The 22105-nt window shown below is 38.2% G+C and overlaps 1 protein-coding gene across 1 annotated transcript; it reads left to right on the forward strand.

The window, feature by feature from the left end:
* Window positions 1–8862: 8862 nt before the first annotated feature.
* On the forward strand, window positions 8863–21421 carry plbd2 (phospholipase B domain containing 2). Its single transcript, XM_028441755.1, has 12 exons — window positions 8863–9094; window positions 11632–11725; window positions 11816–11974; window positions 12075–12175; window positions 14299–14513; window positions 15437–15531; window positions 15607–15767; window positions 17423–17518; window positions 17607–17678; window positions 17779–17931; window positions 18033–18195; window positions 20356–21421. The coding sequence occupies exons 1-12, from the start codon at window positions 8901–8903 to the stop codon at window positions 20524–20526; spliced, it is 1674 nt and encodes a 557-aa protein (XP_028297556.1). The 5' UTR covers window positions 8863–8900; the 3' UTR covers window positions 20527–21421.
* Window positions 21422–22105: the final 684 nt, after the last annotated feature.

Consider the following 22105-nt stretch of genomic DNA (forward strand, 5'->3'; position numbering starts at 1 on the left):
GTTTTCTATATCGCCAAAATAGAAAACTCGATACATCTTGAATCTCGAAATATCGCCCAGCAAAATTATAAATCAGCCTAAATAAAAACAGAAATGTGTTCAATATACTTATAGTTTTTATACAAGTCAACACGTTGCATATTTACTGTTAATTTCACATTGCTTGTCTTTAAGTTAAAGATTAACATTTTATTTTTATTACATAATTTATTATAATTTCTCATGCTCACTCGTGTGGTTCTCTGGTATTCACTAATGACTTATTAGACACGTTTATTACAGACTTCACGTTCTTTAACACTTTATAAAGCAGTGTATATTTGTGGCGCTTGTGATTGGAAGATTTTTCATGGTGACGTTAAAATCTCAGTTATTAATCTAACAGAACGTGTAACTGTGTCACATCCTGATGGTCTTTATGAAGATAAACTCTATGTCACATTTTACAACATATTTACACAAGTTCTTTGTTTTTTTTCTGCTGGAACGTCTTCATTCATTCATCATCTCTTTTCTGAGTTGTTTCCGGGTTTGTTGCCGCTGTCACCACTAATCTCGCGAGAACTGCCACCCAGTCTACTTCAGGTTTCAGTTCTCGTGAGGCTACTGACGGCGTTCAGTTTAGTAAGGCATCTTTTAATAATTATTATATTAAAATACGGGATAATTACGGGAAAATACTAATACGGGAAGATGGCGGGAAAGAGGGGTAAAATACAGGAGTTTCCCGGCCAAAACGGGATACTTGACAGGTATGGTCTGGAGTCATTTTCTGTTTACTTTGGGGGCCGCACAATACTTGACGAAGGGCCGTATGTGGCCCCTGAGCCACCAGTTGTCCACGTTTTAATTAGAGCTTTAACCTGGAATTATGTTCATCTCCAGCCCTATCATTGAATGCTAAACAACTACTGTTTGTATGATATTAGTTTGTGTTGATGCTGTGCAGATATTTGTGTTTCTTCAGAGCAAACACTAGATTGTGGATCTACGTCCATCATCCCACAGACGACGTCTGCTTCACTTATGAAACATTTTTGTAGGTAATACCCACAAACATGTACTGAGCACACACTGTTAGGCTGGTAAATAGCTCTCCTGTTGTTTCCCAGCTTGAGGCTTCAGGGAGAAAATGCTGAATTAATGCAGGGAACTGGAGAAGTCACTAATAACAAGCAGGGGCTTTGTTCCCCGGGATATCATCTCTGCCTTTAGCAGGCTGCTGTGTGTTTGGAAGCATCAAACTTGATTAGATTAGAGGAGAGGATATCCACTTTCTCTGCTTGCTCCGCTGCCAGACTCCTGAACAATAATCTGCTCTCAGGTGCTGCTCCAAGCAGCCAGTAAATCAAAGTTCAAAAGAAATATGAGGAAGGACGTAAAGCTATTGAGATACGGTACTCACTGGCACTGACACAGACATGACGTGACAGCTTATAAATACATGGATACATACTGTATATATAGAAATCTGTTTTAAAGACAACAGCCTTGAAGAAATGCTTTGATTAGTCACAGCTTTTGTATCTAAAGCACACATAAGCAACTGGTGGCCAGGGGCCCACATGAGGCCTTCAGTCTAATGTTGTATGGCCCCCAAAGTAAATGAACGGCACTCCAAAAAAAAAGATAGAAATACACAAAATGACTCATAACACACAAAAATACAAAAACAGAAAAAATGAGGAAAAAAGACCATTCAAAATGATGACAAAAACACACAAAATGACTCATAGCACACAAAAAATACACATACAAAAACAGATAAAATGAGAAAAAAAAATCAAATGTACAACAAAAATACACAAAATGACTCATAGCACACAAAAAAACACAAAATGACTCACATAACACGAAAACAAATGCCAAATACGGAGAGCTGATGAAGTATTTTGTATATGGAGAGTCTAAGGATTGAGAATGATTCAAGATATTTACCTACCCAACAGTGACACACTCAGTGACGTGCCGTCAGGGTAGGCAAGGTAGGCAGTGCCTACCCAAGGGTGAGTTGATATTATGATTATTTGTTTTAATTATAGTAAAATTATGAATTATTTATTTTCCATTTCCATCTCCAATAACCTACAGCGCTATGTCCTGGAACGGCTGCACAGTCTTACTCCGCTGTAAGGCAGGAGGAGGCCACGCCCCCTCACAAAAGCACATTGCTGCTCTGCCTCCCATAGCGTGTTTTTACGTATTTGCGCATGCGCAGTCAGTTCCCCAAGATGAAAACCATTTACGTCCAGAGGCAGTGTAGAGAGCTGCCTTTGGACGTAACCGTGCGATGCTAAATGCTATACGTACGTTTAGAGTGCATTAGTGAAATGATACAACCTGGCTGCTGCTACGTTCTCTAGCTAATGGGCAGGATAACACTACAGTCAGGATGACAGCGCTAGAGATAATAGAGAAACTTTTTTTGAGGAAAAACGACAGCTTTTAAAAGATGGAGACCAACACCTGAGTTACCAGAGCTTCAGCTAAGATAAGGTCAGAACATGTTTCATACTTTTCACAGTGAATGGAACAAAAGGAAGGATTGACTTTGTGGATGATCCTCACTGAGGCTGTTCTGAGTTGTTGTTGTTATTTTCTCTGTTTCTGTTTCCAACACAAACAATGGATGCGCTGTCGTGTCATGAGATATATCTTGTTGGGAGAGTATGGAGGCTATATTAAATAATTGTTTATGTTTCTTTAATGGTGTTGATTTTGTTAGATGGCTAAATGCTTGTTCATGTGGATCTTGTTGGGTTTTTTCTTTGTTATTATTAATTTCATATTTTGATAAGCGCATTGAGATGACTTTGTTAGAAATTGCTTTATACAAATAAAGTTAATTTGAATTGAATCAACACTTGCCAGCAGAAACATATGAAATTGTCATTGGTGGTCTCGATTTGCAACGTGCCTACCCAACCCTAGTGGTCACGGCACGTCACTGGACACACTAATGTGCTTTCAGGAGTTGCAAGATAAATGGCCACGGTTACATGATGTTTTTTAATTCCAAATTATTTATTCTGAATTAAATCATTCGGAATTAAAGTGTTCTGCTTCGTGTTTACATGGAAATGGCAATTCCCGAACGAGGTTTACACGGAAAACTAGTTTGTTCGGCTATAGTTAATTCCGCTTTAGGTCTGGGGGTTGCGAAGGCTCTGATTGGACAGGGGGAGAACGTGACGTATCACGTCTATCAGGAAAACACACAACAAGCCTTTTATTGTCGGCTGTAACACAGAACACCACACATGAGAACTGTTTTCACTTTTATTTTGATTGTAGTTTTGAAGCAGCAGCTCAACAATTACACATGGTTTCAGTTTGGACCACAGAGCTGAAGAAAGTCACCGGTAAAAATCCCAGTGAAACTCCAGAAACCAATCAACAGGAATAAATAGTTTCTCCCTGGTAAAGACAGTAGCTCTAACAACTGGTAAAATAATAAACTGGTGATATTACAGCCTATACATGCAGGACGGGGACGCATTTACTCCGCCTCCGGGTCCTAGTGCCAGCCGACCGGTGAAGCCTGTTTCGTTAACGCGTTTACCGAGGTCTGTGTGTGATTAATAAGTCCATGTGTCCATGTGAAAGTCCATATGTTTATGCCTCCTTCCATCCACTCTTTTCATTATATCTTGAGTCTTTTAAAGCTCTTATTAAAATGTCTAGGCTAGAGTCTGTGTCGATCCGAATGAACTAAAGCGGAATTAGGCAAGCGAAGTGTTTACAAGAAAGAGGAATTATCTAATTCGGATTAAAAAATGGAATTAACCAGCCGCCTAATTCGGAATTAACTTTAATTTGGAATTAAATTAGCATTAGGAATTATGTGTTTACAAGGTCAGGTTAAAGAGGAATTAACTTTTATTCTGCTTTAAAGAGGAATTAAAGCTCCCACGTAAACGTGACCATCGTCATATAGATTAAAAAAAAAACAAGTTTCATACAGAAAACCCAGAATAATGTACTAACGAAACCTACTGAATCATACTTAAAGGAATGATGACAAAAGATAGTTGAAAGAAAGGCATAATATTACATAGATTCATTGGGTTGGAATGAAGATTTAGCACTGCAAGTAAACTGGGCACATACCACATCTATTAATGTACGCCTCAGATTAATTCAGTTCAAAGGGTTGATGCGAATTCATGTAACGTCAGTAAATCATAGATATAATGATAACATTTCAGATGTATGTTCAAAATGTACTGACTGTAGGGGAACACTGGCTCATTGTAGTGGTATTGTAGGAAGATTGCAGTGTTATGGGAAGGAATAAAAGGTGATATTGAAAAAAGAATTTCTAAGAAATTGATATTGGACCAAATAATATTCTTATTTGCTTTATACCCAGAGAAATATGCATAAAAAAAAGTGATTTTTTTTTAATTAAATATAAGCCTGTTGAATGCTAAGAGATGTGTATCACTATATTGGGAAAAGAGTCATGGACCTGCAGTGGATCAGTGGAGACAACAGATGTTGTCAACCCTCCCACTGGAGAAGATCACCTATGTGTTGGAGGGCAGACCAGATGTTTTTGAGAGACCATTCATTTTGTCTGTTGAAGGCTTTTGAGCGCGGCAAATAGTGTCGTGGTTTGCATTATCTTTTTTATTTCTTCTAAATGGGCATTGTGTTGTTTTTTAATGTATGTTATGTGTGTTATGTTTTAAAAAAATTATTAAAAAAAAACTGTTTTTGGGAGAAAAAAAAGAAAAAAAGATAAATACACGTAACAAACGCAAAACCATACAAAATGAAAGAAACTATACAAAATGACAACAAAAAATGAATCTACATACACAATGTGATAACAAAAAAGCGAAATGATGAAATTTTGTGCAAAACTCACAGGAGGACTACAAATATACAAAAAAATACCTGGAAAAACACATAATACAATAACTGAATATACACAGAAAGACTCTAAACACACAAAACAAATACATAAAATAACTCCTATAACACACAGAAAGAGAAAGTAATCTACAAAACAACAGAAAAATACACAAAATGACTGATAACACACAAAAATGACAGAAAATACACAAAAACACAAAAGCATACAAAATGAGAGAAAAAATATACAAAATAACAACAGAAATAGACAAAAATGACTCCATAAACCCAATATGACATCAAAAAAGCATGACAAAACTATGTGCAAAACACACAAGAGGACTAAAAATATACACAAAAATACCTGGAAAAAAACCCAAAACGATAACCAAAGTTACATATAAAAGACTATAAAGACAACAAAATCTATACAAAACAGCGAAAAAAAAAAAAAAAACCCACAAACCCTTTGTTGTTTCCTGTGTTAATGCTCAGATTTGTGATTATTATTAATCACGTTTCTGTGGCCCCGCTGTGATAAAAGTTGCCCATCCCTGCTCTAATATATTATTAAGCGATGCTATTCTTTGTGTGAATAGCTGATTGGAGAAAGGACTGATAGCTTTGATACACTGTGTGTACATCAAATGTGAGGATCTTTTCACTCAGCGCTGCAAAGGCCCTTTCATCACTTTGACCTACGCAGCTGTCACTTTTATCCCTGCTAAAGCAAAGCCTCATTAATTTCTAATCAAAGAATCCTGATTCACTGCAGATGTGCTGACAGCACCAACCTCATGCACTCACATATTAGTTGGGGTCATCACATTTCAAATACATTTGAGGATCAGCGAAGCCCATGAGTGCTTATACTGTACATACACACAGTGAATGAAGGTGGGAAAGATCACTTCTCTGCACAGCCAAGCTGAGAAAGACAAACCAATGAGAGTCTGAATAGAAGCTTGTGTGTGTGGACTCACTCTGTTGCTGCTACGCTCAGACTAGAGCAGTGGTTTTCAAACTTTTCAGCCCACAATCCTCAAAATAAAGGTACAAGAGACTGGGGACCCCCACTGTACCTGCAGGTGGTTGAACACTGACATGAACATTGAAGATCAATCATGTGGAGATAGGGCCATCTATAAGGGGGAATTAAGGGGAGAGCTTTTTGGGATCCATTCATAAAGTCACCAAAATGATGGTCCATGAATCCGTGATAACCACATTTATTTATTTATTTATCTGAATAACATCCACTGTTATCCAGGAAGTTTGTTATTATTTGTGCCGTTGTTTATAGTCACCTTAAAGATGTAAATACTTACTTTAATCTGAAATAAAATGGGTTATTTGTGACGGATAGGCTGTAAAAGCTGGTGAAACAGACAGAAAAAGTGGTAAAAACGGTTCAAAGTGTCAATATTAAAACAATTAGTAGGAAAAATGCATTAAAACTAGCAAATAATGGGCATGGCAAATTGTAAATGTGATTAAATCGCATCAAATTAAATAAGCATCAAATATGGTGAGAAGAAGTTAAAAATGACAATAATGAGTCAACATATGTGACATTTGGTGGGAAAGGTGGTGGAAAGGGTTTTATAAGTGCCAAAAATGTCTTGAAAGTGGAAAACAATGTGGGCAGAAAAGGTATTGAGATTTCATAAAGTGGTAGAAATGAGAGTAATGTGGCAAAAATGCAATAAAATTAGCACAAATGTAGCCCTCTATCTAATTTTATGTGGCCCCAAATACACAAAACAGTTACCCAAACGATGCTATAAATATACAAAAATAATGGTTTAAAAAGTACCCAAGAATTACTCCAAATTATACAACATCAACAAAAGCGCACAAATACATAAAATTACATTAAAGGTACACAAAATGAGGAAATAATATACAAAATAGCTTTTAGAACACACATAATCAACACAAAAAACACAACGTGAGAAAAAACTATACAAAATTACATCACAAAAATGTAATAAGCACACAAAAATGACTCATATAATGCACAGAATGAGGGAAAATACACAAAATGATGACAATAATACACAAAATGACTTTTAAAACACACAAAATGCGAGAGAGAAAAATATGCAAAATGACATCATAGATACAAGAAATGTCAACAAAATGACAACAAAAACCCTTTGTTGTTCCCTGTGTTAATGCTCAGATTGATGATTATTCTAATAGTGACATGAATATTTTGATCATGTGACCCTCAGATTGATACAATTACATTTTTGTGTCCCTGCTGTGATAAAAATGGCCCCTTCCTGGTTTAAATGCTTTTATTCTAAGAATACTGGCATTTCAGTTGATAGTGACACGTTGAGTTTTATTTTAAGGCTAAAGCAAAGCTGCTTTGGTGATTTCTGATTCAGATCAATAAACTCACCTCATCTCCAGTCATTTACAGAAATAAAAACATATTGTTCTGTTGTTTTGACATTATTAGTTTATTTGAAGCACACTCCAACAAAAGCAGCGTGAAAGACAAAGAAAGGTCGTTTACAGCTTCTAGTGTCACAGCGTCATCTAGCGTTCATACAGCTTTATACACATGTGCAGGTCAACATGACCAAATGTGCCAGGCCTTATCAAATAAATAATGACTCTTTGGGAGTTGTGTGTTTGGCCAAATGTTGTAAATTAGTTTATTAAATGAAGATTTTACTTTAGAAATAAATTAATAATAATTTAAAAAAAAAAAAAATGTTCTTCCCCCTGCTTGGTTGATGTTTAATGGACTTTAACTATTTTCTCAGCTGTTCAGTGTAAGACCACGAATAAGTTCTTACAGACCAGTCAGGATAGAGGGAAAGATGAATGCACCAAAGTACAGAGACATCCTGGATGAACACTTGCTCCAAAACGTTCTTGACCTCAGACTGAGGTAAGAGTTGATTTTTCCACCAGGACAATGACCAGAAGCAGACAGCCATGATCTCAAAGCAACGGATTCAGAAGAACCACTCTGAGTGTCCTGTGGTGGCCCAGTCAGAGCCCAGACTTGAACATCTCTGGAGAGATCTGAAAATAACTTTGTACAGACATCTCCCAAACTGCCTAAAGATTGGTGTCCTAAGCTTATATATATATATATATATATATATATATATATATATATATATATATATATATATATATATATATATATATATATATATATATATATATAGTACTAAGCAAAGGCTGTAAATACTTATGTAAATGTGATTTCTTAGTATTCTGTTTTTCACAAATTTGCAAAAATCTAAATAAAATTTTAAATGCATTTTTTTTCACGGTTTATTTGTTTATTGTTTATTGAGATAGTATACGCATTAGTTTTCAGTCTGTTGAAGACTATTCTTCTTGGGGTCCCAACAAAAATCACAAGACAATTAAAACAATGTCCATATTTTTATTTTTATTTTAAAGTGAAATCTTTCACATATTAAACAGCAACTAAGACAGAAAAACATCATTCAACATCCACAGCATGTAATGCTTCCATCAGATCTGTAATCATACAAATTCCTCTGTTTACAAATTAATATAATTTCCTTTCTAGTTACAGTTTTTTTTCTTTTTTCTTTTTTCTTTTTAGTTTATTCTTTAAAGCTTGTTATAGCGATTAGATATGAGGTATTTTGAAGAAAGAGATTAATTAAATACGATTTGGAATAAGGATGAAAAATAACAAAATGTGGAAAAAGTTAAGTCATGTGAACACTTTGTGAGCACTGTATGTTGGAGATTTTTAATAATGGTACTTTCAATAACTGAGTATGTTTTTTATGCAAATATTTCATTACTTTCAATTGTAAATACTTTAACTGAGCTACTTTTACCTGTTGGAATGGTTTATGACAAAGAGTAGCTTTACTGGTAGTGGTTTTTAATAGGGAGTAACTCTACTTTCACTCAAGTAATAAAAGGGAGGACTTTGTCCACGTTTGGCGGAAAGGCGACGTTTTATTTTGAAAGTACTCTTCCTGTGGTGGAGTCAGGTGACTGTGGTCATATGACTTGCTGAGGTAAACATGGCGGACAGAAAAAGAAACCTTGTCGTTGTATTAAGGGTTTTTGTGCTTTCCTGGTTGTTGTGCGCGTTCGTCGGTGCGGAGATACAAACAGCTGTTGTTGACAAACAAAGCGGAGAGCTGAGCCTCGTGCAGGGCTTTCAGGAGGAGTTCGTGGCCTGGGCCAACTTTACTGATGACGTCAGTCGATCAGGGTGAGTGTGTTTGATTTAGCAGCTGTCCTGATATTTATACTGAGGATTCAAACTGAAGACAAATGGAGGTAGAGTTGTGTTTTTATTATACAATCAAATTTTTAATCAAAGGAAAGTGTTAGAATGCCAAAAACATGGAGCGAGAGAGTGACCCCCCATATATTCGAAGTAATCTTGTTTTAATTATTAACTATATTATGGTAGTACACTTTATTATGTCTTTATTATTCAATCAAAGAAACTCCTCAGCTTCAAAATACAGGACAAAAAAAAGGGGGAAACGCCGACCAATGGCGCCATCTCCTGGTCACAGATGTAATGGATGATCTTGTTTCCAAGGTGCTGAGTGACCCTGTGCGTGTTGTTGTTTTGTCTGCTTTTGGTGTGGTTTTGTGTGTTTTTTTTTTGCTGTCATTTTTGGTGTTTCTGGTGTTGTTTTGTATATTTTATTTGTTTTGTTGTGTATTTTTGTTGTTGTTTGTGTGTTATTTATTGGCATTTATTTAGGGCCTGTGTTACGAAGCGAGATTACCTCTTATCACGCTAACTTCCAGGATTTAATCAGTATGTACTGTCCTACAAAGCTTGCTAACGTCTTACGGAGCTAAATCACCATGGTAACTTAGGTTGAACTACTAACCAGGGGGGTATTTCGTCAAAGTGTTCTCAGTAGAGCCAGGCTAATGGTTTAACCCTGGTTCAGCTAAGCTGTTCCTTGACCACGCTAGCTTTTACCATTTCATCAAACTCTTCTCATCTTGGAGCTCCCCAGCTGAGCCGAGCCAGCTGAAAGTGTTATGTCCTCATAAGACCCACGAGATCGATCACAGATTTAATGATTAGAGAGTGACGGCGCATGCGCTGAGACCAACAGGATGTGACGTCATCTGTTACAAAAGGACTGACTGTGGTTTGAACATTTTAAAAGTAGTAAAGGGTTAAAGAAGGTGTTATTTAATTTGATGCTTTTTTAACACCTGTCAGCGTTAAATAAAAGAGATGATTTAACTCACAATTAAATAATATGTAATTTATGAGACTTGTGAGTGTTTGGTGAATAGTTTGTTGAACTCAGCACTAAATGAACAGCAGGAGCAGCAGCGGTGCTGTTGGATGCTGTTGGATGCCACATCCACTGTAGATGCTGCATGTGCTGCATGTGCGCACATCCCGAAAAGCGATAGTGTATCTTTGTCATTGGGTGCCTTAGTGCTCTGCCCTGTGACTGTCCCTGAAGCCCCTCCCTCTCTGTATATCCACAGCTTTCTCATTATTGATCTCTGATAAATGAATGTTTTCTGGAACATAACAAGGTCGCATTGGGTCACATTGATATAGGTCTATGGGTCAGGTAAGAGCCAAAATCATATTTATCTGTTTGCTGTCAAAAAAGGAAGTCAAAGCCTATTGGCTGGGCGCACTCGGTGATCGTTTCCATTTGTATAGGGGTCTATAGGATGAAGGAGGGACTTATATACTGTACATTAATGTATATAAATGACTACCGGCAGTGGACCATAGTAAAAGACTAGTTGGGCATTTTTTTCGCATTTCAAAAGAATCCTACTTAAACATAGATTTTTCAGAAACTCCTGATATCAGCTTTATGATCATAAGCTGTTTCTTCATTGTAAAGACGGTCGCTCTGCCAGGTTCTCCATTGATTGGTCAGACGCTGCAATCTCCACCTCTTTTATGTGAGCGCGCACCTACTCAGGCTGAAAAAACTTGGCTTAAATTAGCGTGTTGTGATCAAGATTCGTCAGAAAGCTTCTCTCTCTACTTTGGTTAGGTAAAGCCCGCTAACAGAGATTAACCCAGGATATAATTTTTTAGATTTGTACCATAGGCCCTTAGTGCATATTTATCTTATTTTGTTTGTTGTCGTTTTGTGTGTTTCTAGTTTTATTTTGTATATTTATTTTCCCACTTTCTGTGTTTTTGCTGTCTTGTAGTATATTTTATTTCATTGTATGTGTATTTTTGTTGTTTGTGTGTTCTTGATAATATTAGGTATATTATTTCTCTAATTGTGTGTGTTCTTGTTGTTCTTTTGTGTGTTTTTGGCATCAATTTGTATAATTCCTCTTATTTTGTGTGTTTTATTTGTTTCTGGTGTTATTTTTTTCATTTGTTCTCTGTTTTTGTGTGTTTTTGTTGGTTTGTGTATTCTTGTAGTCATCTTGTGTGTTTGTGGAGTTCTTTTGTGCATACATTGGTTTTTTGGTGGCCCCGGGGCCACAGGTCTGAACTAGGTGATCATTCCAAGGTTGGTTGGTTTGAATCTCAACAGATCCATCCGTGTCACAGCTGTTATGTGAGGTGTATATGGTTGGTTATGGTTTTAATGTATTTGATTAATTTACCAAACTTACAAACTGGTGGAACAATATTGATAAATGAGTGATCAGTGTGTTTTACACCACCTGTCAGTGGTCATACAGTATTGGCTATAGTTTGATGAACCCTTTCAATCTTTTGTGTGTCATGCAAACATTTGGTTGGAAGCCTGATCTGTTGTGCTGTTTTCTCATCAGCTGGTCCTTCTTGGAGGTCACTTCCAGCAGTCTGTACAATGAGAGCTTCCAGGCTTATGCAGCGGGTGCAGTGGAGGCTGCAGTCACATCCCAGGTCTGTCTAAACTTCATCAGTCAAGAAGAAAAACACTTTGAATCATTGTTTTTGACTCCAACTTCAAATGCATCTGCTCTGCTTTTCAAGCTCATTTATAAGCACTGGATGAACACTCTTATGGGTTACTGTGGACCCTTTACATCTGATATTGGTTACTGTGAACGCCTGAAGGCTTTTATCGGAACCAACATGCAATGGGTGCAGAAGCAAATCCAGAAGAATCCCAGCTCACCCTACTGGTACCAGGTAACCTATAAGCCCTTTGTTTTACACAAAGAGGAAAAAAGTGCAGTTTTGGACCTGAACAATCATGTTAAAGGACTAAAATGCCCGTTGTTGGTTGTAGGTGCATCTGGCCCTGCTTCAACTGAAAGGAATGGAGGATAGCTACAATGCTGAGCTTTCCTTCCCAACAGGGCAATTCTCAATCAACCCAATGGGCTTTCTGTAAGTACCTGTCTCAGTTTTATTGAACAGGGGTGGGAAGCTTTTATCACAGCGGGGCCACAAAAATGTGATTATCTGTTCTGAGGGCCACATTATCAATATTTATGTCATCTTACCAACGTACTGCCGGTTATGTGGACCAAGCTCCGACTCAGGTCGTACAGGAAACGGACAGCCCGTATCAGGGGGTCCAATACCCCATACTACCGGAGATCCCCCCACAGATATCCCAGAGGAACACGGTTAAATGCCTTTCTTCAAGTCCACAAAGCACATATGGACTGGTTGGGCAAACTCCCATGCACCCTCAAGGACCCTGGTGTGGGTGTTGAGTCCACAGTCCCGCGACCAGGATGAAAACCCATTCCTCCTTTGATGCAAGGTTCGAGTGCCTGGCAAATCCTTCTCACCAGTACCCCTGAATAGACCTTACCAGGGAGGCTGAGGAGTGTGATCCCTCTGGGGTTGGAACACACCCTCTGATCCCCCACCACCCCATCTGCCAATCCAAAGGCACTGCTCTTGATGTCCACACAATGTTTCAGCTTTGTGTCAACCATGACAGCCCAACAACACTGAACCTTGAGCAACTCTGGTCGGATCTCATCCACTTCTGGGGTCCTGCAACCAGAGAGCTTTTTAATTACTATGGCAACCTCAGCCCCGGAGATGGGAGAGTCAACTCCTGGGTTCCCAGGCTCTGCTTCTTCACCGGAAGACTTGTCAGTGCGATTGAGGAGGTCTTCAAAGTATTCCTTCCACCAATCCACAACGTCTCGAGTCGAGATCAGCAGCACACCATCCTCACCATACGGTGTTGACACTGCACTGCTTCCCCCTCCTGAGATGTCGGATGGTGGTCCAGAATCTCTTCAAAGCCATCTTGAAGTCATTTTCAATAGCCTCACCAAAGTCCTCCCATGTACGGATTTTTGCCTTGATGACCGCTGTGGCTGCGCTCCACTTGGTCCACCAGTACCTGTCTGCTGCCTCTGGACTCCAACAGACCAGTTCTCACCCTCCCCCCGAGACATGGTTGAAGCTCTTCAAGAGGTGGGAATTAATGCTTCTTCTGACGTGAGACTCTGTGACGCGCACAGAAGTCCAATAACAAATTGTCACTCTGGTTAAAATCTGGGGGGCTGTTCCTCCTAGTCACATCCCTCCAAGTCTCATTGTTGTTGCCAATGTTAGCTTTGCAGTATCCCAACAGAACGAGGAAATGCCCAGAAGAAGCACCCTCCAGTACTCCTTCTAAAGAATCCAAGAAGGGTGGATACTCTGCGCTGCTGTTTAGCCCATAGGCACAAACGAGTCAGGATCCATCCCCCCCACTCGTAGGCTGAGGGAGGCTGCCTTCTCTTCTACTGGAGTAAACTCTAGCGTACAGGCCCGAGCCAGGAAGCAATAACAATTGCCACCCTGGCCCGGCGGATCTGACCTGTGGAAGCGAGTCCAACCCATCTCGAGAAGAGTGGTTCCAGAGCCCATGTGTCGAGGTGAGGCTCACTATATTTCATTGGAACTTCTCTACCTCACGCACCAGTTCGTGCTCCTTCCAGAGAGGTGACGTTCCATGTCCCGAGAGCTAAGTTCATTCACTGTCGAGACCCCCGCCTTGGTCTGCTTCCAGATCCACACTGCACCCAAACCCATGCCTCCCTCCTGCAAGTGCTGAACCCACTAGGGGACAAACTTATGTCTCTGCTTCAGGCTTGTTCCAACCTGGCTCTATGGGTAAAAGCCCGATCACCAGACACTCCCGACATGGTACACTGGCGTTTCTCTTCATGGGGTTTTTTGAACCTCTCTAAATCTGACCCTTCTTCCAGGACCAATTTGCCATGGAAAACTCTACCAACTGCCTCAGTAGAACAGTTGCCCCAGAAAAACTTAACTCCTCAGGCCATTAGGGTACTCAAACCCCTCCACCATGATAACCTGGCAGTTCTTATGATTTTTATTGTTTTTCATTGATATTTAATTTGTGTCTTAGGACATAAGTGTGTTCTTAATGTCAGTTTATCTTTGGACGGTTGATGTTTCAAAATACATAAAAACAATGTTAATTTGTTCAAATGTAAAATTGGATGATTGCTTCACTCCTTCCCCTGCTAAACTAGACTTTTCCAACTGGGTGGAGATCTGGAGGACTTGGAATCTGCTTTGAACAAATCAAGTCAAACTCGAGCCCTCGGTTCTGGTTCCTGCTCAGCTCTCATCAAGCTGCTGCCAAACAACAAAGAGCTGCTGGTGTCTCACGACACATGGAACACCTACCAGTCCATGCTACGCATCATGAAGAAATACACCTTTGCATTTAAAGCTTCTCCCTCAGGTTGGTCACCTACATTTAAATCTCTACACATAAAGGTGATTTACTTTGATTTTGCCTACTGATTGAGAGGTTTCTGTTCAGTTTATTACTACATCTGAACAGTTATTAGATCAAAAATGATAGCCTGCAGCTTCTAAAAATATTCTGTCTTAAAATATTCTCAAATTCTACGCCTGGAGTGTCACTCATTTTAGTGCAGGGGGCCAAATACGGATCAGCGTGATGTCAAAGGGCTACAGATATTAGGCAGGAAATCAAGTATTTTCAACATGAATGTGCCCTAGTTTTCACTTCCCATGTATAAATGATATGTAAAGCATGTAAGGCATTGATGTTATACAGCAATAAGTAACAGATTTCCGTCCCTGCAGGACTAATTTTTACTAACAAAATGAATGACAGTTTAATTTACTTATTAATAGTATTATTTATTTATTTTTATTTCACCAAGCCCCAAACTCCAGTTTGAGAACCACTGCTCTAAAGGTTCGGATGAGTTTGACACATGTACCAGGACCTCAGTTACTCAGCTGAAGAACCAAGACTCATGATAAAATCCCAGGAAATAATCTGTTACTAAAGCTGCAGATTTAAGATGATCATAAGATTCAGGCACTGCTGGTTGAAGTTTTTTTTATTCCCTTTAAATCTATTGAACCAACATTCATGTCCAATGAATAAAGTTTGACTAGTCTTGTGTAACAACACTCTAATGAAGGGCCAATCATGAGTGGCAAAGTTTTCATAAAGAGAACAACTCAAGTTTTATGGTGTATTGTGCTTTTGACTAATTTAGTATTTTGTACATTTATTGTTTAATGTTTGTGGCAAAGTATGTTGTTTTTTAAATGCATGACCTGATGTGCAATTTTGTTGTACTTGTGCAATGACAATAAGAGGATTATTTTCTTATATATTTGTAGAACATAATCTTCTTCCTGGAAGGACTCAGGCTTTCTCATCTTACCCCGGATCCATTTTCTCTGGAGATGACTTTTATATCCTTAGCAGTGGATTGGTGAGAAACCGGTGCCGGTCAGTAATTGTCTGATTGTACTTGTGTGTATAATTTTTATGTCTTTTCTTTCTTCAGGTTACCATGGAAACCACAATTGGCAACAACAATCCAGCTCTGTGGAAGTTTGTCCAGCCTACAGGGACGGTGATGGAATGGCTGAGGAACATTGTGGCAAACCGTCTTGCTTCAACTGGCAGGGAGTGGGCCGAGATATTCAGCAAGTACAACAGCGGAACGTAAGTTTTACAAATTAAGAACGAACTACAATATTATTCAGAGAGACCCGTCACTGCTAAAGAAAGTTTATTTTGCTAAATATGTTTTTTTTTTTTTCATAGACTCTCAACATATGTGAATGCTGATTGGCTGGTCTCTTTTTAAAGGGATATTGCGTGTGTTTGAGGCTAAAAGTTCATATAAATGACTCTTTAAGACATTTGTAAAAACAGATTAGTGTCAAGGTTTTATTATTCAGCTTTACAGCGATCATATAAAGTTCAGTCATTGGATACGTTGTGTGTTGCTTTAATCAACAGGTTTAAAGTAAATGCATATTACACATTGTTTGAATTTCACAGCTGCAACCTGTTTGAGTTCAGTGCTGAAGAACATGGTCAGTTTTAACAGTTTAAAATGTGAAAGTGCAATGTTTGTTCTACCAGCCAATGAATAGCATTTCTCCATGTTGGATACCTGCTGCCTGTTCTTCATATTCTAGAGCAGAGAATGCAGCTTTTATCACAGCCAGGGACGCAAAAATGTGATTGTATCTGATCTGAGTGTCACATTATCCATTTTCATGACAGCATTTAAAATAATGACCTATCTGAGCATTAACGCAGAAAACAACTTGTTGTTTTTAGCATTTTTGGAGTAATTTTGTGTATTTTTGTTGTCATTTTGTGTATGTTTTTCTTAACTATTTTTGTAGATTTTTCTTATATAGTTTTCGCTCTCATTTTTTTGTGTTTCTGGAGTCATTTGATTTTTTATGTTGTCATTTTGTGTATTTTGTTGGTATTTTGTACATATTTCTCTCATATTATTTATGTTCTGAAGTAATTTTTAGTTTTTGTCATCCTTATGTGTATTGTTCTGTCATCTTGTGGGGTTTTTTGGTCACTCACATTATGTATTTTTTTGTCTAATTTTCACTTGTATAATTTTGGCAGTTGCCATCCATACAGTTGCTGTATCAATATACAATCTATCTGTACGCAGCGCCCCTATTTGGCCAGTTTAGGTTGCGTGACTAAGAATAAATCATACCCTAACGCTAAAAATTGTTGCGATATTGGGTTATAACCTAACCCTAAGATGCTACGTACTTGTACTTTGATAGTCGTACCAATTGCACCGGCGGTTGTCCATACAGTAACTGTACAAATAGACACTTTCTATAATTTTTCTCTCTCTTCAATGTGTTTTGGAGTCATTTTTATATGCCTTTTGTTGTTGTTTTGTGTTTTTTTCTCTCATTTTGTGTGTTTTTGGGGTCAGTCTGTGCGTTTACTTTTGGGGGCCACCAAAAATTAAGCCAAATATCGCATGTGGTCCCCGATCCAGCAGCAGTTGCTCATGTGTGTTCTAGAGGTCAAAGGTAGAGGTCTGGACAGGAGACCAGTCCATTCCGTCTAACAGATATTCAGAGCCGTACGCGACAGTAGCTGTAGTATGGGACAATGTTATTACTAAAATAACTTTCCTGGGGTGACGAATTTATATATATATATATAGTATGTCAATCACCTAAGTTTAGTGCTCCTACATATGATTGCTGTATGTTTACATATTTATTTGCCAGCCTTTAGGGATACTTGGGATGGGAAATTAGAATTACTGTGAAACACAAAGAGAGAAGTGCTGAGGTCTGTGTTTTTTTTTTTTTTAGGTATAACAACCAGTGGATGATTGTGGATTATAATCACTTCACTCCAGGAAAGAGTAATATTAAAGAAGGGCTGTTTGTGGTGTTGGAGCAGATCCCGTGAGTATTTTAATCCAAGCTTTAATAAACAAGAACACTTCTATTCATAAACTGATGGATATGATTTTTCTCTCTAATATTGTTGCAGAGGACTTGTGATGTTTGATGATAAAACTCAGGAGCTGATGAAAAAAGGATACTGGGCTAGTTACAACATCCCGTACGCAGACGCACTGAAAACATGTTTTGTCTTTTGTTCTTTTGTTTCATCTGCATTATGTGTTTTTCTGCTCTTCTTTACTGTATATATGCTATGTTAGGTATTTTGTGGACATTTTCAATGCCAGTGGTTGCAATGAGCTAGTTGAGAAGTTTGGCCCGTGGTTCTCTCTGGATAAAAATCCTCGAGCCCAGATATTCAGGAGAAACCAAACGGACGTCACCGATGTGGACTCCATGCTCCGCCTCATGAGGTAAAAGATTGAGTTTGATTGGCAAAGGACTAAATGTTATTGATTTTCCATTACTGTCAGATAAACTTTCCTATTATAAGATGCCCTTTTTACACCTTCAGGTATAACAACTATCTGGAAGACCCGCTGTCAAAGTGCGATGGCTGTAATCCAGCAGCTAATGGAGAAAATGCCATCTCAGCTCGTTCTGACCTCAACCCAGCTAATGGAACGTATCCATTCGGTGCTCTAAAGCAGAGACCCCACGGAGGCACCGACATGAAGGTTTCTAATCCATATTTCATCCTCTAACTGAGACATAAGCAACTAGCAACCTGAGGGCCACATGACCATCGGTCTGAATTTGTGCGGCCCCTTAAAGCTGCGGTACGCAGAATCCTCCTTCCGCTCCGTTTTGAAACCGAAACTCAACCTACCATACAGCTGTTTTTTGTGAACACTCTTAGCGGCTTTTTTCTCAATATAAACTAGTGACAAGTGTATGGACTTTATCTTGTGTTATTGGAGATTTTTCTGGTCTTTTAGAGACTAACATGAATGCATGTATCACTCTGTCGTTACTGCTCTGAGCAGCGGCTGCTGCCGTCGGCTCGTCCCCGCCACAAACACACAGAGGGGGGCTGTGATCTCAGCTGCCTGCCGCTCTGAGCAGACTGATTATAATTGTGACTTTAAACTGTTGCTTCTCCACCTCGGTCTGCCTTTTTCCTCTTGATTTACTGAGTAACTGTTAGGGGTGTGTATTGCCTGGCATCTGGCAATACGATTCATATCCCGATTTATATAGGCCACGATACAATACAATATATCCCGATATCAAAGTGTCATATGATATATGACTTAAACAACTAATCTGTAAATGTGTACATACATTATGTATGAAATATATTGACTTTAGTGCAACTTAACTGAGGTACAGTATGTGCAGAAAGTTAGTACTTTCTTTTTAGATTTTATTGAAAAAACACAAGCTGGTCAACATGTTTCAGCACACTTATTTGTGCAGTTACAATGTCTCCTGCAGTGGAAAAGACTTTCCTGGTTAAATAAAGGTAAAAGAAGAAAAAAAAAAATGAAGAAAATCGATATAGATGCATTTTGAATTGATCCGAGAATCACACAATGTAATATTGCAATATATCGCCGAATCAATTTTTTTCAACACCCCTAGTAACTGTTGTCTAACGCTGTGATGGAGACTTTAGCTGGAACGTCCGTCATTTCACTGAACGCGTTTGATTTCAGATGAGCAGTCAATAGTAACACCAAAAACAGCCCACGTGTTTGTAGAAAGATCTCTGATTGACTGACATCCAGATTCTTGGATTTATAAAATTAATTTTACAGAGCCAGGAGAAGGAGATGAGATTCACTGTCCACTCAGAACAGTTTGATTACAATGTGCTCAAAGATGATTATACATTTTTCACCAAATAAAACCAAAAAAACTTACAAACCCCAGCTTTAAGTAAAGGCATAAAAAACATGCAAATTGACAGAAAAACACTAAAGGGGGCAACATAATCACACAAAATGACTCCAACAACACTTAAAATGAGAGAGAGGGATAAAAGGACAACAAAAAATGACTCCCAAAAGTGCAACAAAAATACACAAAACCTTAAAAAAGACAGCAAAAATTGCTCCGACAACACTCAAATTGACAGAAAAACAATTAAGGGGGCAACAAAATTGCGCTAAATGACTCCAAAAACACTTAAAATGAGAGAGAGATACAAAAATACACAAAACCCCCAAAAAGACAAGAACAAACAAATTGACAGAGAAACACTCAAGGGGGAAACAAAATCACACAAAATGACTCCAGAAACACTTAAAATGAGAGAGAGATACAAAATGTCAACAGAAATACACAAAAGGACAACAAAAATTCACAAAAATGACTCCCAAAACACGCAAAAGAAAAACAAATATACACAAACCCTTCAAAAATATGACAAAAATTACTCCAAAAACACACAAAATGACAAAAAAAATGACAAGTTATTTCCTGTTTTAATTGGTCAAGATGAGTGTTGTTAATGTGGCCCTCGGACCAGAAAATCCCACTTTTGTGGCTCAGCTGCGATAGAAATTGCCCACTATTTATTTATTTATTTATCTATATTTGTGTTTTGATTTAGTGTAGGAATTGTTCTGTACTGTTCCATATTTTTTTTTGATTTTGTCACTGTGGGATAGTGAGAAACGTCTTTTCGTTTCTTCGTCTGGTACATGTGGTTGAATTGACATTAAAGACATCGAAGCCTTATCCTATTCAGACTGGCATTTCACTGGAGACTTGATTCTTTCTTTATGTCAGATTTCTTTCATTTCTTATTCCTTTGTTTCTTATTAGAAGATGAATGTGAGCAGTCTTTACTTAATGTTTACATTGTTCCTCTTCTTTTTTTTTTTACTTAGATGACTTCCTATGAGATGTACCGAGCCTATGGCATGGTGGCAGTGAGTGGGCCAACCTTTGACCAAGTGCCACCTTTCCAGTGGAGCAGCTCCCCTTTCAAAGACTTGATGCATATGGGTCACCCAGATATTTGGAATTTCAAGCCTATTAATGTCACGTGGACCAACTAGTTGTTATGAAACTGTTTGTGCTCGTGCCTCTTGAAGAGCCTGTACTATGTAGCTGGATTTCCTCTTATCGCCCTAACTTCCAGGATTTATTCTTTGTGTGCTGTGCTACGCTGTTGGTTAACTTCTTACAATGGTAATTTATGATGGTCGGGTCTAGGTTAAGATGTGGATCAAATCTGAGCGACTATTAAAGTACCGCCTCCTGACCAATCAGTTTTCTGGGAAAATGACCTGCCCATTCTTAGATGTACATTGGCTGACTGAGCGGTATGAGCGCAGCATATTCATTTCACAGACTGCTAAGGAACAAATGTTGCGCTCTCATCTGTGGATGTGTGTGGAAAACTGAGGTGGACCCCGTGAACAGAAACATGTCTGTGCTGTAATGAAAGTTACTGAATTTTGTTTTCAGCTTCCTGCCTGCATACCTTCCTTTCTGCTTTTTCTGCCACAACAGTGCTGCTTTAGGCCTGGATTATGGATTTGAATGATTCATACTTATTAGGAGAATTTGTCTGTTCCTCAATGGTACGTGACGTATGTTGCTCTGCACAGTTTCTCTGTGTTTTTGATTGGTCAGATGCTGCAATCTCCACCCCTGGTTTTTAGTGAGCATGTTGATAACCAGCTTCAGAGTAAAGCTGCTCTGTGATGGAGAATATTTGGTTAAGTGAAGCCACTAATGGAGAGATATCCAGGATATTATTATTCAGCTTTGAAGTACAGGCCCGAAATGTGGAATGAATCAAACGTGCTGCTGAGACAAAGGGAAAAAGCATAACAATGACTGCACAGTATTGCATTGTTCCAATAACAAAGCACAATGGGTGTAAAATACCTTTGATTGCTTGATTTCTCTTCCTACAAAAGATTAAAATCTTTAAGATGATCTCAACTAGACTTTGAAGCTGTATTTTTTCTCTCTTTGTCATTATTTTTTTTTAAGTTGGGGCATAAAAATATAAAAGTACTGGAATATGTTTTTTATTTAGCTCTGTATTTTGTTTGTTTGTACTGCTGCTCTGTGACGGAGAATGTTTGGTTAAGTGAAGCCCGCTAACGGAGATATATACTTATTCAGCTGCGTGGTACAAGCCCCCAAAACACATAACATGAGAAAACAACAACAATATACTAAAAAAACACCAACAAAATCATACGAAATTACCCTATAAAAAATCTTTAATTCTTTCCAGTATTAATTCTCAGCATTTGGTCATTATTCTAAATGCTGACATGAATGTTGATTATGTGACCCTAAGATGAGATGATCACATTCTTGTGGCCCCTGCTTTGATAAAAGTCGCCCATCCCAGGATTATTGTAGATTAAAGTGTTGTAAAAGGTGAGGCCTGTTCTGATAGCAATGGGTCAGAATAGAAAATATACATGGGGTGCCAATTTTAAAGATGTGCATGCTAAAATAAACCGCAACAAACCTAAAAAAAAAAAAACGTGAAATTTTTAATGTTTCTTTTGACCAGATTTAAAGAAATTACATCTAATGTCAATGTTAAATCTAAATGTTATATCGAGATATGAGCTTTTATTTTGGTACTTCCGGTGAATTTGCATATTA

This window comes from Gouania willdenowi, unplaced genomic scaffold, assembly GCF_900634775.1.
Source record: "Gouania willdenowi unplaced genomic scaffold, fGouWil2.1 scaffold_326_arrow_ctg1, whole genome shotgun sequence".
In the NCBI taxonomy this organism is placed as follows: Eukaryota; Metazoa; Chordata; class Actinopteri; order Blenniiformes; family Gobiesocidae; genus Gouania; species Gouania willdenowi.

Excerpts from the sequence above, each read along its gene's own strand:
- plbd2 (XM_028441755.1), top strand. The coding sequence starts at position 8,901 with ATGGCGGACAGAAAAAGAAACCTTGTCGTTGTATTAAGGGTTTTTGTG. Across the intron at positions 11,975-12,074 it reads GCTCACCCTACTGGTACCAG|GTGCATCTGGCCCTGCTTCA; the intron begins GTAACCTATAAG and ends TGTTGGTTGTAG. Across the intron at positions 12,176-14,298 it reads ATCAACCCAATGGGCTTTCT|ACTTTTCCAACTGGGTGGAG; the intron begins GTAAGTACCTGT and ends CTGCTAAACTAG.